General features: G+C 31.1%; 1 protein-coding gene across 3 annotated transcripts in view; it reads left to right on the top strand.

The window, feature by feature from the left end:
- The window catches only part of LOC132940430 (putative polypeptide N-acetylgalactosaminyltransferase 9), a 123,024-nt gene that overhangs the window by 67,900 nt on the left and 34,515 nt on the right, over positions 1-20,609 (top strand). For all 3 annotated transcript variants that reach the window (XM_061008038.1, XM_061008039.1, XM_061008037.1), the window contains exon 4: positions 19,633-19,802. In XM_061008038.1, coding sequence (XP_060864021.1) covers positions 19,633-19,802 — 170 coding nt within the window. The remainder of the gene's footprint in view (positions 1-19,632; positions 19,803-20,609) is intronic.

The following is a 20,609-nucleotide window of genomic DNA, read 5'->3' on the forward strand; positions in this document are numbered from 1 at the left end:
CAATTCACATTTAAATAAAAAAAAATTCCATAAACCGACTAAATGTGTAAATATTATCATAATTACCTTGTAATATTCTCAACTTTATGATAGTAATGTTTATTTACTTATATATATGTATATATAATATTTATGTAAGTACCTATAGCCAGGTACCTATTATATTTTTATACAGTTATGATTTTGTCTTAAATATTTTTTATGTTTATTATATGAAACTTGCAATGAGGTAATGTGGCAGTTCTTAGCTTTACAATAATTGTAAATTATTTAAATTATTTAACTATAAAAAAGAATAATACATTTGGTGATGATGATCATTATGGCCGTAGGTTTAAGTTTCACACACATACGGATATAATTTATAACAATTTAATTTTAATTTATTCCTATACTTATATAGATGATAATAATGTAACATATTAGGTAGGTATAGGTTTATAATCGAATTTACATAGAACTATAGAAGGACGTACAGAGATTTAATATTGATTATATTTTAACTTATTACCGAGGAGAAATTTTATAACCTTCGACAAAATCGTATACTTACCTAATTGCAATAAGTAGTTTGAATATAATAATTCCAGCTCCTGTGTTAATTTTGAACATACATTTAATACTACAAGTATATAAAACACAAACGCTACATTTTTTTTTTTAATAATAATTTTTTTAACGTATAAAAGTCTATTACATATTATATTAAACCGTCTAAAACAACCCGTGATTATTCTGACCTCCGTATATTTTCACGTTGCGTGCAAAGCATTATTGGCTTTGGGTGTTCAATAATTCGAGTTATCAACGAAACAAAAAAACTTTGTTAACAATATACATCATAAAGATTATAATATTATATATGTATATTTATTATTAATATTTAATCACCCAAATATTTATTTACATCCTGTTTGAACGTTATAATCGTACTACGATAAAATACGGCGAAAAAACGTTTTCCGCACATGTTTGAACATCCTTTAGCCTCTTTGTTTTTCGAATCGTATAATATTATAATATCATAGTTTCATTCCGACCTTTTTTGATCTCGTCGACAGCAACGACGCCTTGTGGCAATATGCATCGGGTTCCGTGTTTTTGGAATATTTCCAAAGTTTATATTTTGTTTATATAGGTTAAGGCGGTTAAGTTATCGATGATTCCGATATAATACACATACACACATAAGTATATAAATCACCTGTTAGAACCATATTGCAAACATACCGGAATTAACAATGACCTACGAAGTGTATATATACAATAATATAATATATATTATAATTACAAAACTGCAGCCCATATATTATATTTTTGTCTGGTGCCCCTCCGGCCCCTCATATGATGACATACACGATGCACTTTCTCCTCGGTAAGCCGTCACGCGTACATCCTTCGAACTTCCTCTCAACAACGGAACATTCGACGTTCCATACAGACTTGTTCTCTCAACGCTTATAAATAAGAACGATACGTGGGTAGGTTTAAGTAGGCATACACACTCAGCACATAGCTACTCACATCTGACCAACGGGTGTTACCTGCAGTATGCATGCAAGTACTGAGTTGTTATCTCTATTCGTCGCGGTGTCATCATCGCGTACGACCTCCTCTATATCTCTTCAAATATACTGATGTCATCCGTGGTGAAAGAGCTCTCGGAACAAATCGCAGTTCGTGCGAAACTTATATAAATATATATATATATACGTAGCCACACCGTATCCACGTACATACAACATACCTATAGTCTATATATGTGTTATGTATATGTACATGGTCGATTTAGGTATATATTCAAGAAAGCCGCGCTATTATTATAGCCTCAAGGTGAAATTAACGGTTTGTCGAAAATAAAATCTCTGTAACGTCCACGATTTGTTTAAGTTAGTACTTATAATAATATTATTGTTTTTGTTATTATTTTATTTTGTTTTTACGCCCTACGAGAAAACGACGGTAGATTATTATTACTATTATTTTTTTTATTAATATTCCAACAAAAGTTGTCGGTGAATAATTTTCCAGAATGATTTTGTGTCTAAATATATATATATATATATATTATTCGTTGATTCGAATAATCGGGAGTTTATGTTGGTCTAGGGCAAAAAAAGAGTTTTTCCACCCCGAATTATAGCTGGACCGTAAAAAGTTTTTTCTTCATTTTGGAAATGTTTGAAATATTTTATTTTTTGCATCGTTAAAATTCTTTTCGGTATTTTTTTAAACCCCGTGCGCCCACTCGAACGCCTCTAAAAAATATATATATAAAATATATATAGCAATAAAAACGAGCTAATAATAAAACACAAAAACCAAGAACACGGCAACGCAGAACGGTGGTTTTGATATCAGGTTACTGAGATATAATATATATTTTATAAAGTATTAAATTATTGTAGTTACTAGTTACAGCCTTACTTTTATGTTATGCAGTATGCAAGTACGACGAGTTCTCTGACATATAATAATATGCACTAAAATACAAAGAACATATCCAAATGTAATTCGTCCATATAATAATATTGTAGATAGTTCGTATGGTTCATTAAACGCAAAAGTATAAAATAATTGCCGGCGGCTCTCGTGTTCGCTTTGCAATGTCGCACTATAATGCTTATAAAAACCATATTATATATTATATAAAATGTATTATTATAAAACTCGTGTATGTAAATTAAAAATGTTTATGATAATAACTTTGGATTTATCGCCATTTGCCGTTAGAGTCAACGGTCACATGTTTGTCGCAAGCATATATATTTTTTCTTGAATTCAGCGGTTAAACCACGACGACGTAAGATTTGTTTCGATATTGTTTAAGAAACAGTGTATTATACACGCGTACTTTTTGTAAGAATATACATCAATGTCAACTCAATAGTGCCTTCCCAGTTTGTAATATTTTTACGCAATTTCTGTGAAGTCATTTATTATTGCTATCGGTGCCTTTGAATTAGTCCCACTTATTCCCACCAGTTGTCACTTATGATAATATTCATATGATTAAAATAGTCTTAAAATGTATTAACAATTATTTTCATATTTAATATTGTATTAATAACTCTGACCTGCTTGTGGCTATAGCGATCCACCCAAATCTGTAGCAGCTACTCACGTGCGATGAATAGCCGCTTCTTTATAATTAAACTTCACATTTTTTGATATAATGGAAAATAAACAAACACCCATTCGACCAACTAATTTGTTAATTACTTAAACAAACTAAAATTTTAATATCCATAACGCTAAACAAATTAAAAATTACAATATTTAAATAATTTGATGCCTCGTAAAAGTTAATTTATTATTGTTTACAATTATTTCATTAAATACCTACTGTAGTTTAAATGTCTATACATATACAATAAACAGAGTAATACATACAGAATGTAAAAAATAATATTTATCATTAAAATGTTTTTTTTATATATATATTATAAGTATGTAATACAATTCAATTTTTATTGATATATTCACCAGTATTATATTACTTTGTTATTTTATTATACTTGTATGGTAATAAAATTATTACAAAATAAATTTAAATTTTATGATGCAGAACAAAAAATAGTTGGAACATGAGTGAAGTATAATAAGAAACGTATAAATAAAATAAACAACTAATTTCGTAGAATAAAAAAATAAAATATAATATCACTTATATATTATAGAATTAAATATGTTTTAATTAGAGAATACAAAATATAAACTTCAGTTTTATACATATATTTTTTTTCTACCAATTACATCTATTGGTACATTGTACAACAATATATTATATTACAATATACATTATATTAATAAGCAATTTAAAATAAAATTTTCGTTTCATTTACTTTTTTGAAATTAAATACGAAGTGTTTTGTCAGTTAGACTTATTTATATATCTATGGATATTGGATATATATCTTACGGAGGTATGTTACACTCTATCATTTAAACGGGAACGAACACATTAAAAAATATAATTCGTTGTCTAAAAACCAGCATGAACTACATTCTCCGGAATCGTTATCATATTTGTAAGCAATATCTTATTTGTTTTCCACGAATACATTTTTATGCTAGACATTTCTAATTTACATATTATATAACATTATGTACTATTATAGTACCTAACAAAAATATTTTTGTCAAAAAAATATCAACTATTATTTATTTTCATAAATATTTGTGAAGGAAACCAAAATATCTGATTCTGCGTTTCCGGCTACTTATATCTCGTAAGTACCTATATTATTATGTACGCCGCGTGCGTGCTTACACAGAGCGCTTTTATATAAGAGCGTATAATATTATAATAATATATTGTTGCGTATAAAATCGTCATCCTACTAAGGGGGTTTTTTTGTTTTTTTTTTTAACGCTATACAATCGACAAGCTCCGTGCTGGTGTTATAATTTGATAATATTGTAAAATATACAATGCACTTGTATATAATATAGCTACCGTCTACAGTATAAATATGTATTATATATTATGTATATTATGGTAATATATTAAAGTCACTGTGTGTCCATATGGCACCGGGTTTGGAGTTTTGGACTCACGTTTGACGCGTACTCATTATCAGCTAAATACAATAAAAAGGAGGTTGGTGAGGAAGGTGTCGAAAAGACTGCGGTGGCGGTGGTCTTTGACACGAAACGGAAGAGTGGTCGACCGGGTCAAAGGTCTGCAGGATTATTAATAACCGGTGACATTTTGATAACCCGGTGCGTAAATATATAAAATAATAATATGATCATCCTACTCTGACCCTCCTCTATATATACACATAATATACCTACACTATATAGTGCTGCATATATCATATTATTTTATATGTACATAAATATTATATATACTTGTCTTTTTCCCGTGACCGAAATACGACACTACCCATCTCATCCTCTCCACGCCCTATTGCTTGGATAGGTTCTGTTGGGTGCACAGTCGCCGCGCAAAGGCCACTTAAAATTAAGTCGGACGTGAACGACGCTATATAATATAAGCTCCGACGACGGCGGCGGCGGTCCTTTATATTAATGCGTGGCGACGCGATCCCGCAAAAACCGTAACGAAAATATCGTCAGACCTCGCTGTGTGCTAATGTGCGAGGACGGGATGGGTAGGGGTAGGTTTGTATATATGTATACATACAAACACACACAGACCCACACAGAGTTTTTCCCGATCCCTATTGTACGATGGTTTTCGCCCACGACTTGGGTCTACACGCCGTATTGTTTTACGAGTCACCACTTTATAACACCACCCCGTCGCGACCTTCCGTCCACCAATCACCGTCGAGATATTAATCGAGTTTCTTATAAGCGAAATGTTACCCCTCTACAGGCCGTCTCCTTCCCGCACTATCATCATCACGATTCTCGCATCATATTGCCCCCCCCCCCCCCCAGATTGAGCCGACTGTGCAGTGTGTCCATGCTCCGAACTGCAATATTAAAAAAAAAAAAACGGTGATGTTACGATGACATCGTGACGACCTTTGTAAAACGTATTCCGCGGATAGAGTTTCTAAAGACAATTCACTACGGCTGCTACGACTACTTATGCTCTTGTGCGTACCCGTTGTCATAATATATGATCATATTTTTTTAATTTAATGTGCTCTTTACTTGATTATTTTTTACATTTTTGGGGAAAAATGTGTAGCTCAATTGAGTTTTTAAATAAAATCATATCGTTATTTAAGAATCTAAATATTTTACCAATAATTTCGAAGTTTAAATCCATTAAACTTTAAACAAATACTGTCTATTATTTAAAAGAAAAATAATAAAACAATAATAACAACATTAACAAAGTCAATGGGTTTGTCGTATTCTTATAAGATACATTATACAGACACGTGTAGCATAATAAATAATTACATATATATGTATATACATTTGATTTGGTTTTTCTTTTATTTCGAGTATTTTTCTTTTATGATCGTATTTTATTTTCGTTATAAATTTTTAATTTCGTACACGGGTTGGGTCGACCAAATTATTAACGTGCAATCCATTTCGTTAATGGCAGACCCTGTTAAGCGTATATATTGTGACCCCCCTCGAGTATTTCGGTTATTTAATTAAAAGAAAATATTATATTATGTATTGTTTTTTACGCACTAAGCATGAAATTGCAATTTTTCTTAGAATAAACCATACCTATACTGCAGTAAATTATATTTATGTTATATATTTTGTGTTGCTGTTATTATTATACTACCGTCTACCACTATATAATATTATATTTCAATAATAGTTTAAACATTCTATAGTTTTATCGATATACTTTTTTATAACACGTAAAATGTGATAATAAAAAAAATAGTCATACGACGCCGATAGTATGGTATTATACATGTTTTAATTGTGCAGATATGAATTTGTCGTATACGTGCAGGAATAAATATTTATGCCTCTGGTAATTATTATAAGCACTTGGCAGGTATGGATTTCTTTCTACGACATGTGTGATTGTATAGCTTAAACGAGGTAATATTATAATTACAGCTTTCAAATACAAAATCATTTAGATTCTTTAACTTATTGCAATACATTTTCCAAGAAAAAAATAAAATGCCGTTATTTTTGTTATAACCAGTGGATCCATTTGTGTAATAAGGGAAAATATACTAACAATTTTTTTCTGTGAACAAATCATTAAGTAAAGTGAAAACAGTATTCTTCTTTTTTTTTTTGTAATACTAAATACTATTTCCACTTTTTCACTATAATCAGTATTATAAAATGTTGAACAGATAAACGTTGAATTTGGAACTTGAAAAGATTTAATTTTCGTTAACAACTTAAAAAAAAAAATTTATTAATTTAGCTAAATATAATTACGTGTACCAGACGACGTGAAAATATGTCATTATATTATTATTATAGCCTACGAATTCAAATAATATATATTATGTTGACATTTCAAACAGATTTCCAAAGTGAAAGAATCGCTGTGGATGAAGATCAGCGGGTTGCAGTCAATGACACTTATATTAGGCACCTACTTATTGTTGCTGTACAATATCTTTATTTAGTACGAAATACGTAGATTATGAGATAAAAACGTATACAGTCGATAATTTATAATATGCACTTTGGGTACTTGCACATTAAGTCCACCCGTACCTAGCATATAGAAATTTACTTTCATAGAGCTAAATTCCGTTTAATATACATTCAAACACGATAAATTGTCTACGGTTCAGGTATACGCACTGCCTGTTTAGTCATATAAATGAGAACCGGGTGTAAAGAGTAGGACAAGATAAATTGCCTCCTCGGAGAACTCCGAATGACACATTTCTGACACCTTCTCGAACTCGAAAACTGTAGCTCGTCGTTTCTTGAACAGTATAATATTCTATTTTCTATACTACTATAACTATAGCATCGTTCTAAATTTCTAATCTACGGTGGTAATAATGAATCTCTAAATGTTTAACCATCCGATCTAATATTATATGATAAGAGGATTGTATGCTGTTTATCGTTGAGTCTTTGCGAATAAATTATCGCGCCATAAGTAGTATGTGCAATGTGTGCGTCATGTTATTATACAATTAAACGTAGGTATTATTATATTAATAATATTATTAAAATTTACTCACAAAAACCGGAAAATTTAACATGTTTAATACATTAATACATTATATATGCATTATTAAATTACCTAGTATTAAGTAATTTGTTGAGTGGATTTTGTTAATTTTGTTCGTCTGGATATAATATAAATTAGGTATTAATATGTTTGTACCAATAATATTAAACAACATGTCAAAATCGTATGAACAACAACCTTTTGGTTACGCTTCCCACCTTAATAAAAACGTATATTATGTATGATTAAAATTATAAAACGTCTCTTAAATAAACGTTTGTGATGGGTATTCATTTTTTAGCTTTTTAAATGCTAAATTTCATAACAAAATTGTATTATGTTTTAAATTAGTGCTTATAATCATTATTTTTTTTTATTGTCGACTTCGCGGTGTTTAATATTCCTGACTGTTTACAAATTACAAAAGATTACAGTTGAAAATATTTTTTATTACTTTATTATTTAATCGATAAGTATGTACGATTTATTCAAGTTTACTTAATTTTTTATTATTCTCTCAACAGCGTCGTATATAATTAGATGGTCGTGTTTTGTTATGTTTAAGATGTGTCAGCAAAAGTAAAACAATAAAACAAATTTGAATGCATTTGCAGCAGACGAAAAATATTAATAGTTTATAAAATATTAGTATGGGCTTTTATATTATAATAAAAGTACCTATAGCTTTTATAATAAATTAAAAAAAATTTGATGTGATTATTATTCAACTATAAGCACTTTGCCGCTGTCATCACTAATAATGATTATAATAATCATAATAATAATGGGACATGGGCATAGTATTTTCCTATATTTTACTATAAATTTCGTGTTTTTATTTTATATTTATGATGTTCTTACTTTCGGTCCGTTATTGCGAGACGACCACAGCGAAAGCAAAATCATCCGACAACAACGTCCGCACCATAAGTAAAACAGGTTTTGTAGCGGAATCGGAACAGTGGCAACATATCAAAACCGGATATCAATGAAAACATTATGTTTTTCTTTACTTCCAAACGGATGTACCTACATAATGTATTCTTTCTTAAATTAAAATATATAGCAAAACAAAAAATACGGATGTCATTACTTATTAATTATTATATATAATATTATATTAAGTTACAAATTTTGTATTTTAATGACAAATTTGATTCGTCGCTGCTTTGTATAAAATAATGCATTATATAAATATGATATCTGATTATTTAACCGTACCTAATAGGTTTTATTTTAAGCAATTTATTCGTTTCTATAATAAAAACATATTTTATAAATCTCGTTCATTATTATTTTACTTCTCATTGAAATAGTTTTGTGCTTTTTGTGCTGTGATGAATTTTTATTTTATACAAACGGAATGAACATTTAAATATTTTACATAATATACACAACATCTCACATGTCCATTTTTTAACTAATATTTACTAAAATGTCGATTCCAAGTCCTCGTTTAGTATATTATTATAAAAAAATGAAAATTAACTTTTTTAATAGCCTTTAATATACACTGCGTGAATCTCATTGTTGCTATACCCACTACCGGATGTTGTTGTTTAAATTATTTATTAAGTTTGCGGGCAGAGATTTCTATAAACGATAACTTTTACCGTGCACAATAACTACATGAATACTTATTAAGTCATAATATTATTTCAACCGAGAAAATACTTTACTCGACCATTCGGCATTTAAATTTAAATACGAACTTAATACATTATAATAACTGACTGCTTGAATTCCATAATTGCTATTTATGTACTGAAATGTTGTAATAATTTATTTGGTCCGTCATTTCCATAAAATATGGAAAATAATACAAACACGTGGTACTTATAGTGATTTTTTTCTTTTGTTGTACCTACACTTAAATATGTAAGACTGACATTTATTTTGTTTTCAATCCATACAACTTTATTGAATGTAGACGAATAAAAATAATAACATTAGATGACATTAAATTATGCATTTTTCTTATTTTGAATTGTAAATTACTTTTTTTTTGTCGAAATATAGGTATACTAATAAGTATCCAAAAATATTAAGACCTCCATTTTTTTCATTAAATATTTTATTCAAAATTTAGTCTATTATTGAAAGCTTAAAAGCTTGCTAATACTAATATATATATACATGTTCCTACTATATTTTGTTGGATAATTACAATTAAAAGTTCTCATTTTGTACCTAGTTTAAAGTTGCTAGTCTGATTACTCTGATTCGGTTTTTATTTTAAAAACAAAATTATTAATTTTATTCACACACTCTAATTCTTTAAAACAAAAAAATAAAATATTTTTATCTAAATTTATTAACTTGAATGTTTCTTATCGTTTAAACTTTATACCATATTTTTTTTAGTTGTATTAAAGTTTAGTATTACTATAATCTGATATTCTGATAATATATGTTATATTCTCTAGAAATAAAATTATAGTTTATACTTTGTATTTAAAAAAAAAATAATTTAATTTGTCAAAAAAATGACATATAGAATATATATATCTATTGGAGTTCAAACAATAATTCGCGTTAACTGTCATACCAAGTCACATCAATATTTTTATAGTAATGCAATAATATACCCACACGAAAACAAATATTTTTTTATTTTTATTTTATAAATATACTATGGTTTTTACTAATTGTAGATCAGTATTAACTTTCCAAAATTATATATGTTGATAAATACAAAAAGAAGATACATAAGACCATAAGACATTCTGCAGTTTATTTTAGCATATATACAATTAAGTTGGTTATAATAGTTTCAATAATTTATGATAATATATAATATTTACTGTATGAGGTATAAACCTTAAACAATCCATAACTTTTCTGATTTTTTGAATTCATGAAACTTTTATGTAACGCACGAGTTTGTTAATGACACCTAATAATATAGCAACTGCGTTGTTTTTAGATACACTAAAAAATATTTAGGTATAATTTGTTGACTTGTGTCTAGTAGATTATTAGTGAAATTTAAGTCAAAGTAAAAATAAAAACTTTACTGAATTTGAAAATATTAGATGTAATAACATACGATATTGCATTATATAACAGGGTGTACCTACCTACTGGCTACTACCACTGAAATATTATAAACTGTTCGAGTACCTATAATATTATAATATATTCAAACCATGATTAGTCTATACCGGTAATAATTATTATGATAAAAAAGTTCTAAAAAATATGTGAATATTTTAAAAACTGAAAAAATACTTAATGAATATCTACCTAATTTTTAATTAAGCCGTTTTTGTTATTCGTGTAAATTATAGGTTTCAGCATGCATCATTAGAAAATTCCAAAAATAATTGTTTTTTTTTCGAACCTATTGAAAACTCTTCAATTTTGGTTGTCCTAATATAACACGTTTATATTATTTAAATAACCATACACATGTTTTGCTTATTAGTTTTATTTATTACCATACATAAAAAATGCTATATTTCAGTTTAATATATATATAATATACATTTTGGCTAGGCGACTGTGACTAATGTAAGACTCTCATAGGATTTCGATGTATTTAGTTTATCTAATATTTCAAATATATCACGTTCACCGTATAATTTAACGTAGCGCGTCTCCCACATCGACAGCCAGTTAAAATAAAAACGTAAATATTTACTTGTATAACCCATAATACCATGTATTATATTATAGACGCGTGTAGGCATACAGGTAAATTATATAATATTTAACTATTTAGATATGTATCATGCGACCTTGTCACGAGTCACGACCTAAAGTACATTACGCACGCACGCACGCACGCTTACGCTCAATTCCATTTAACCCGTTTCCAATTACCTTATTGGGATTTTAATGATGTAAAATATAAACTATCAGCTCGTATAGATACGTGGTAAGATTATCGTAAGGATTTTTATCGGTTTTCATCGAAATTATCCACAACCACAGTCGAAGCTTGTTAAATCCCGACGCGCGCACAAATCATCTGCGTGAACGTTTCGCGATTTCCCTAGAACGATTTTGTACTCTGCGATTTACACTACCGTTTTAGAAATATTCCTTTACTATAATATATTTATGTATTATGTACGGTCGGCTAGCGTTCCTATACGCATAATATATCCTATTCCTATACGCAATACGCATATGAGTTTTGTGTTTATTTTATAGGGAAAATATATATTTATACGGCAATAATACAATATGTCATGTAATAATGTGTATTTTGCTTAAATATATACATATATTATTCACCATATTATACCTTTTACTTAGGTATATATATAAAAATAGCAATCCGGACAAAATTTAAGAGATACGCTTTAGGAATTGTCAGGGATATTGTGCGGTAGCGAACTCGGTCCAACGGTCGTCCGTATGTATAATATGTGTATATATATCTATATGTATATGTGTGTATGTGAGGGTGTGTGTAAAGCTCGTGCGATATTGCACGGAGAATTTATGGCGTCTTTGATTTTATCGAAAACGAGAGGGAAAAAATAACGAAATCGTACATACAATATATCAGGAACGCATTCGGTTAAGTGGACGTGCATTTTGGCGCATGTTATACCGGCTCTGTCAATTATAACAGGTATATATATATATATATAGTGTATGTACATATATGTATACGAACGCCCTCACACGCGTGCTCGCGTTATATCATGTACGTAATTTATACACGCGTAAATAATTATAATACGTGCTCAAAATTATAATACAATTTATATACCGTTGTATGCGTGTAGCTTACGGCCGAGTTTTTATCGGCATTTACGTACGAAAACGCTGATGATATTATTACATGTCGAACACGAATCGGATTTTTACGAATCGGACGAACCGCTCAAAACGCACGAAACTATATTGGGATTTTCGTGTCCGATTTTAATTAAACGTCGTCGTCGCGCGTGATGTATTCATATACACCTCTCCCCATAGGTCACTGCGTGTATTGTTAGCCCGTATGACCCTTTTTTTTTTTTAGCGTCGAATCTTTTTTTCGACTATAGCTCACGAGAATCGAACATGGTCGCGTAATGCGTATTTCGACGTTTCCCGCGGCCGTTTTTGACGCGATCGAATTGGAATCGCATTAATCGTCATCGAGTACTACCTACACACACGCCGCCTCGTTGCTGAATACTTTCGCATCGACGAACCGACCGCGATCAACCGAATTCGATTTCTCTCGGCGAGCGGCACGATGAGAACGCACGCGACTTATGTACCTATTTAATACACACGATAGGTATATTCTATTAAACGGTCGGTAATGAGAAGGTACCTACACGGCTACACCACAAAGCGATACTCGCGGCACAATATTATTATTATGTTTTCACCGTGAACCCGACGTTTTAACGGTCCCCAGTCATCGCGCGCATCCCGAGTTGACGGTCGACGACGGGAAATGAAAAAAAAAAATTACAAATACAAATTTATAATACAATATAATGATAATGGTAGGAGCTGCAAAGAACCGACCGCGACGCCGCTGCTATAGGTCACATAATTCGAAATCGTTACGCGCGTCGATTTATTATTGTGCAGGGCGCGTAATGCGCGTTATTACATGAGCTTATTATACGCACGCAATCCTTTAACGCGTGACGCTGGCGATTCGTAGTTAATAAATGTGCATTAAACAACGGTTTTGCGTTTTCTTATTTATTTTATCATGTACGAAAAAGATAATCAAAAACACATTAATTTTTAAACCTTGCAATATTCAATAATATTATGACTCCTATAAAATGGTATATTATTATTTATTATTATACTGCAATTATAATATCTATGGGAATTGATTATGACGTTCTCATCACGATTGATATTATAACATTTTATACAATCATTAAATAATAGGTATATTGTGTCTCACTTGGTGCGCTTCAATATTTAATGAATTATACATTGTATATTATAATATGTACCTATAAAATTATTTTATTTTTTATGACTATAATATCATTGGTTTTGTGTGATTACAAGTCTGCGATTCTATATTATAATTTAATAATAATTACGTAGGTATGAGATTATTATATTGTTTGTTTGATTAAATAATATTAATACCGTTTAACTCGTTTAATTAATGTTTCTATATAATACAAATTTTAACCAATAATGATGACAAACACTAATTAATTAGTGAAAAAAAAGTAATTCATTTTTATAAAAAATGATCTTTGAAAAGTGTTGATTCTATCGTTTCGAACATTCGAGTTTAGAAATAGCTGCCGATTAAACACTATAAAATAACTATTATATTCTGTCTGTTTTTACTATAATGTCATGTTCAACAAAATATATATTCACTAAATAAGTGTATGAATATATTTATATACATATTAATTTCGAAACATGAACAAATTTACAACTATCAGTAAAAATTATATTTTTTAAATTAATACCCATTGGGAAATCGAAGTGCACGATTTCAGCATAGGAATTTGCTTACGTTTAGAAAATAAAACAACGTGAATTGGCACGTTTAACAGAGAAGGTACAACATAAAATATTATACTCCACCCACAAATCCTCAGCCATTATATATATATATATATATATATATTTATGATTTGTATATATTATTATAAAATATTTATATGACTATAAAAATTATAAGTAGGTACATATAATATTTCTTCACTCGTTTTATTACTAAATTTGTTTGATTTTGAAAAACACTGTTGAGATAATATTATTATAGTTTGATATATTTAAGGAATATAGTTTCATATTTATGAGCTATACAACTATTATTATAATAAGTTCTGATTTTTTTTCTTAAAATATTAAAAAGATCGACTGAGAAAACGAGTGTACAGTGTAGAGCGTGGAGCTGTTGTCTTGAGCGCGTTACAGTTTGCGTGCCTTAATTAGGGTTAATATAACATCGTGAGTTATGAACGGAGACAATGCAGCTTATTAATGCTTTATTATTACATGGAAATCGAAAAAGGAACATTGCCGGCAAGACGACTAACCGCAACAGCAGAACAAGTTGAGGTCAGCTTAGTGTGAAAAAGGTTCGGTGAGAGGAATGCGTATATGATGTATACATATTAAATATATATAGATGACAACGCGCTGCGAAGAAAAATGAAATTCGCCCTTTTGTGCCGCTACCGTAGAGTTTGTGTTGTATAATACACCGCCGTCTCGGTCACCCCCCGCGCGACCTTACGCCGACACCGTCACTGGGCGCGAAAACTTTCCTCCGCAGTAACTATCCTCCCGCTGGCGTGAAACTTTCCATTTGTCAGCACCACCCTCCCCCGTCCATAGACCCCTCGACGCTGCCACTGCGCTATCCACCGCGAACGTTTGGCGTGAACCGGCTTTAGACAAAATATAAATAAATAGAATTTTGTGTTGGGCTGCAGTAAAAACTACATCCGCCGAATAAATTCTATACCAAGTCCTGAATGCGTATATGTACGCGTAATGTTTGTCTAGTTAGTGTTCGTTTGTTGTTATTGTCATCGTTGGTTTTTTTTTTGTTTTACTTTTTATTTATCACCACTTGTGCGTGACTATCGGCGGGTGTAGACCAGTAATTTGCCAGTTGGGGGCTGGAGTCCCAAACAACACACAATGTATATAACGGTCGACCCGGAGGGCTTAATTAAAACCGAATATGTACCAAATGGCGGGCGTGGACGTGGACGGCTACTGTGGGAGAGATGTAATGAAGTTAATTAAAAACACCAACTATACTTCCCCCAGCCCCCGTGAGTGTGTATGCAGTGTACGTATTTGCTGAATTATAAACTCTGACCAATCGATATAAAAATAAAATAATAGGAAAAAAATTAGATATTTTTTTTTTTCGTTTTGTGAAATTTGTCAAAAATATGCATTGTATATTATAATAATAACGACCCTCGACGACGGACACCCATCGCACAAAAATAATGGTTAGAAACACTTTTTGACACTTGGCCTCGTTTAGGGACGCCCTTCGCCCCTCGCGACTCCCACTAATCGATTCCCGCTGATGGAATATTTAACGATAATTACTATGTCTAAAATTGTGTGTGTGTACTGTGTATACTCTACTTTGACCTGTCACAAACTGTTGTTGTTCTCGCGATACGATGTTTTACAGATAACCAGGGTGAATAGCTGAATGTATATATATTATATTATATTGCGATCAGATAAATTTCGTATTTTCCGTGTTTTGCGTTTTCGATAGTTTGCGTAGTATATTACAATATTATGAACAATATAATACCATCCATATTAATAATAATTCGCTCTCGCGTGACGTTTCCGGGCGTGCATTATTTCCGCCGAAATTGAATATTTTATCCAACTATTTATCGTTTATCAGATATGCAGTGTGAAATAGCGAACGACAACAAACTTATAAGTTATAGTATATTTATACGCGTGATTTTGATCGACGGCACTATCACCTGATAAGTAGGTATACCTGTATAACTGCAATAAGTAATTTATTGGGGACATATTTATGATGAGGTTTTAAATATGAAATCTCCTCTATACTCGCAGCGTATAGGTAGGTACTGAATTAAAGGCATTGTACATAAAAGTTGACTTTGGCCGATCGTCATTCTCGGCAAGAATTCAAACCGATGTTCCCAGTAATCAATATAATATACGATCAGCCATATTGAAGAAGGTTAATAATATGTATCCGTCGTAATTGGCATTATTTTTGGAACCGCGGTCGCGTGAACAAATCATTTATCGCCGTCGAATCCCCATCCCACGGTTATCTACCTAATATTCAGACGTTAGAACGTGCAGCTTGCGTTATACGCTCAGAGTGTGCCCATCGATCGAAACCTTATGAGAGACTATTGGCACTTGACTATTTCTACCATGTATATATTATTATTATAAAGTATGAACGGGACCGTGTAATCGCACGTAATACGTATATATACTGTCAAAGTGTCGTCCGTTTCCTTGTACAATTGTACCCAGTAATAATATACATATAATATAATACAATATGTGTATACACCTGACCCTGCGTCCCTGCGTGTATAATATAATACTCGTACACATGTATAATATTATAGTACATGTTGTCTGGTCGTATTATTATACACGCGTGGCCGATAATAATGAACGGACAAATACAATTCGTTATCACGTGGTACTTCGACATGACACACTCCAACCGTCAGCGAAGCGTCGGGGGGGGGGGGGGGGGGCGGTGGCGTGCGGGGCGGGCTAATGTAAAGCATTTATCGACCCGTCTTCGTACACCGTGAACAACTGTGGCCTTCGCCGCTGCGAATATAATTTGATACCGTTTTTAAGGCCAACGGACGTAAGCATTGTCTCTATTATTATAATGTTATACTCAGGTATATTATGTTGTTTATTATATTGTTTGGGATGTATGCATACCTGTACAGCACGCGCATATAAGACGAACCATCTCGCTCACGATCGTCGAACGCCGCCGCGTGTACAATCGGATCCGGCCGACTCGCGATATTATATAAGGTCGATCGTGTTGTAATAACGGTTGAAACAACGACGTCGTCGAGTTGTATCTCTATTGTTTCTACTAACCCTGAAATCGAAACGATTTTGTGATCTTAACGATAATCGTCATTTCGTTACGCATTTCAAAACTATATATTATGTATATTAGAAGCACGTTCAATAGGTATATTATGTATATTATTAGCCCACTGTCTTGACCTATATGATATAATATTATTGTTTTGTTCGAAGGTGTCTCTGCTACGTGCACATTTTATCCGAATCAAACTAAGCGCAAATTTGTTATTCTTCAATAGAATAAATAAATATATAATATATTATAATGATGAGTTCATCATCTATTAGGTATAAATAACGCTTTTAATTGTTACATAACATATTATTATAACGTAAGTTTTTTAAAAAATATATTTTAATGTGTTCCCCTATAATAATATAGTATAATATACAATTTTATTTCTTCGGTTCAAAAACTCTGTGGATACGATAAAAGATAGATTTAAACTGTTATTTTTTTATTTTGACAAAAATAATATAACTACCTATTATTTGTTCCTATTCTAAGAAAAATAAGATTACCTAGTTCAAATTTAAAAATACAAAAAACGTTTTAGCTTATTAATTTTGAGTTTAATGGAAAACTTAAAAATCGAGAAATATTATAATTGGCAAGGTTATTCTAAACATAGAATGTATATATTCGTATATTTATTTTGTTCAAACTAGCAATATAACTATATAATTTTACTATACAGAATTATAAAATGAACATTTCAAATAATTACTTTATTAATTGTTTGTTTCGTTCAATAAGTTTTGTTTTCTCTTTTCGGATGTATGTCACTGTTGAACATTTATTTTATGAATTATTCCTTTGATGCACCAATATTGTGTTGTTAAAATCCATTACAGGTAAATAAATATGCCAGGACTTCGGGTATGTTCGTTTATCCGACAGCACGTTATGAGCATTAATTATCAGCTTTTTTTCTGAGACTATAATTTGTTTCATATTGTTTATTTATTGATTTAATTTCGTGAATAGACGCCTTTATAACTTATGTGCTGTGTCAAATCCTTTTAATTTTTCTATTTTGCTTAAATTTAATAAAAAAAAGCCAAATTCAATTTAGAAATAATATATAATTATATTTTGACCACGCTACAGACTTTTCTAGGTGCCTTTCTTCAGCATCCTGAACACTGGACACCTATATGCACAAAAAGCCACCTGTTGTGCGTGCTTTTGACGTCGCACAATTCGAAATAATAGCCTTTTTCGCCTCCGTCGAGTTTGAACACAATACAAAGGTCCAGCATTTACCTTCTATCACCCTCTCTCGTTTATTTCGTTTTTTTTTTTGTTTTTTCGTTTTTTGTTTTTATCCGTGCGTATAATCGTGGTGGCTAATTCGACGGGATCCGGCGATAAATCAAAAAGCCACCGGTTGAAAAGCGTTTTGTTTTTTTCCCTATGCTAGTCCCTCTTTTAAACACAGACTCTGGGTCCTTTTACAAATTTCCGTTTATTAACTTTGGATCCCGCGCGTTTACGGTATACACACGCGCGCGCGCATGTATATAGTTTATGTATTATAGTTTGTTCGATATCGATCTCTGTGAATTAGTAGTTCATTGTCCAACCTCTAGAAAAAAAGGCGGCTCCCACCGAATCCCACGCGTGATATATGACCTGCCATATATAGTGCCATATAATAAATAAACGGATTTTTTTTCGGGTAACCCGTGCTTACAAAACTTCAACGTTTAAGTTATTTGGACGTAGATGCCTTTTTTTTCCACCGAAGACCCAACAACGTCTTATCCCGCACCCTGCTCACTGCCACCTAGCAATACCTACTGATTTCATCATAATTGTGGGATCTATGTTTACTCATATTACTAACATGTATATTATACAATATATATATATATATATAGGTGCATATGTCTTATAATGAAAGGTACGAGCTCGTGAGTGCGTTTTTGTAGTGTATATAACTTATCTGTCTATATATAATATATATATTACATATACGTATAGGTCGTGCGATTACCGTTAGGGATCAATTTACACGGTGAACACTATACCATAACCACGGTTCTATTGCTGTCATAGGTTATTTTGTGCCGTGTGGACGTGTGGTATGTACGTGTGTGAATAAGGAATATATAATATAATAGTGAAAAGCCATAGCCTAATGCGTCAGTTAATGATGCGACGTCCGTGCGGCGCACGTGTAATTGATATTCATTGCTTTGGGAACCATTAGCCGGGCAAAAACAGCTATATAGAGCTGATTTGGGTGGGGGGGGGGTATTCACTGGGAGAATGGTGTGACGTGGGGTGGAAGAGACGTATTCTGACTAGAATACACGTACAAACATCTATATTATAATATAATAATTCGCTTCGCACATGATAATATTAAAAATTAAAATACCATATCATATAAATATAATAATATAATATAGTATATATCATGTTTGTACTTCTATGTATGATCATATATCGTTTCTTCGTATTTCAGGTGCAAAAAACCAGGCAGGTATTTGGAGAACCTACCCCAGACATCTGTGATCGTCTGTTTTCATAACGAGGCATGGTCAGTTTTGCTGCGAACCGTGCATTCCATACTAGATAGATCACCGGAACATCTCATTCGGGAAATCATTCTAGTCGACGACTTCTCTGACATGCGTGAGTCACAATATTAATATTTTATCGTATATAGGCCACGCGGTATTGTAAGTATTTTTTATTTTCTAGCAGTATAAACGTGTAATTCGTATATATACACCATTGTGGCGATAAGACGATGGTGGTAAATAATATTATAATAACGATGCATAGAAATATACCGCCAAAGTTATTATTATTTCAAGATTATAAACGAATTAGGTAGTTATATTGTTTTATGCGGTGAATTATTTCGCAAAAAAATAATGATCAAAAAAAAAATATCCCAAACTAATTTCACTGTTTACGTGAGTGCAATAGCCTATATGACCTATAACTATATGCTGAACACGAACATATTATGATGTATATATAGATAAATTCCTTTTGGATTATTTCGTATTGAACTGCCGTGCTTCAAGGGTATAAGAACAAATATTATATATACGCAACGGCAGCGACGCGCGATTCATTTTAATTTAAAAATAAAAAAATATCGCGTATAAATCATAAAGATTAAAAAACAACATTTTAAAGTTTTTGCATAGTTCAGTAACATTAATTCCGTATAGTATTTTTAATTTATTGCAATCGTTAAAAAATGAAAGTAAAGATACAGTTTTAATTAAATATTAACATTCAATTTATTACTTATTTTTTCATGTTCAATTAAATTTCATATTTATGCCTATGAAAATATCTATACTTTCAAAAATGGGTCAAAGTTGCTATACAATTATCGTTTATATTATATGAACATAAATATGCAATACCAAGTATGTTAGAACATTATTTTTGTAAGCATATTTTTATATCGGTTTAAACAAC

Source organism: Metopolophium dirhodum, chromosome 3, assembly GCF_019925205.1.
Source record: "Metopolophium dirhodum isolate CAU chromosome 3, ASM1992520v1, whole genome shotgun sequence".
In the NCBI taxonomy this organism is placed as follows: Eukaryota; Metazoa; Arthropoda; class Insecta; order Hemiptera; family Aphididae; genus Metopolophium; species Metopolophium dirhodum.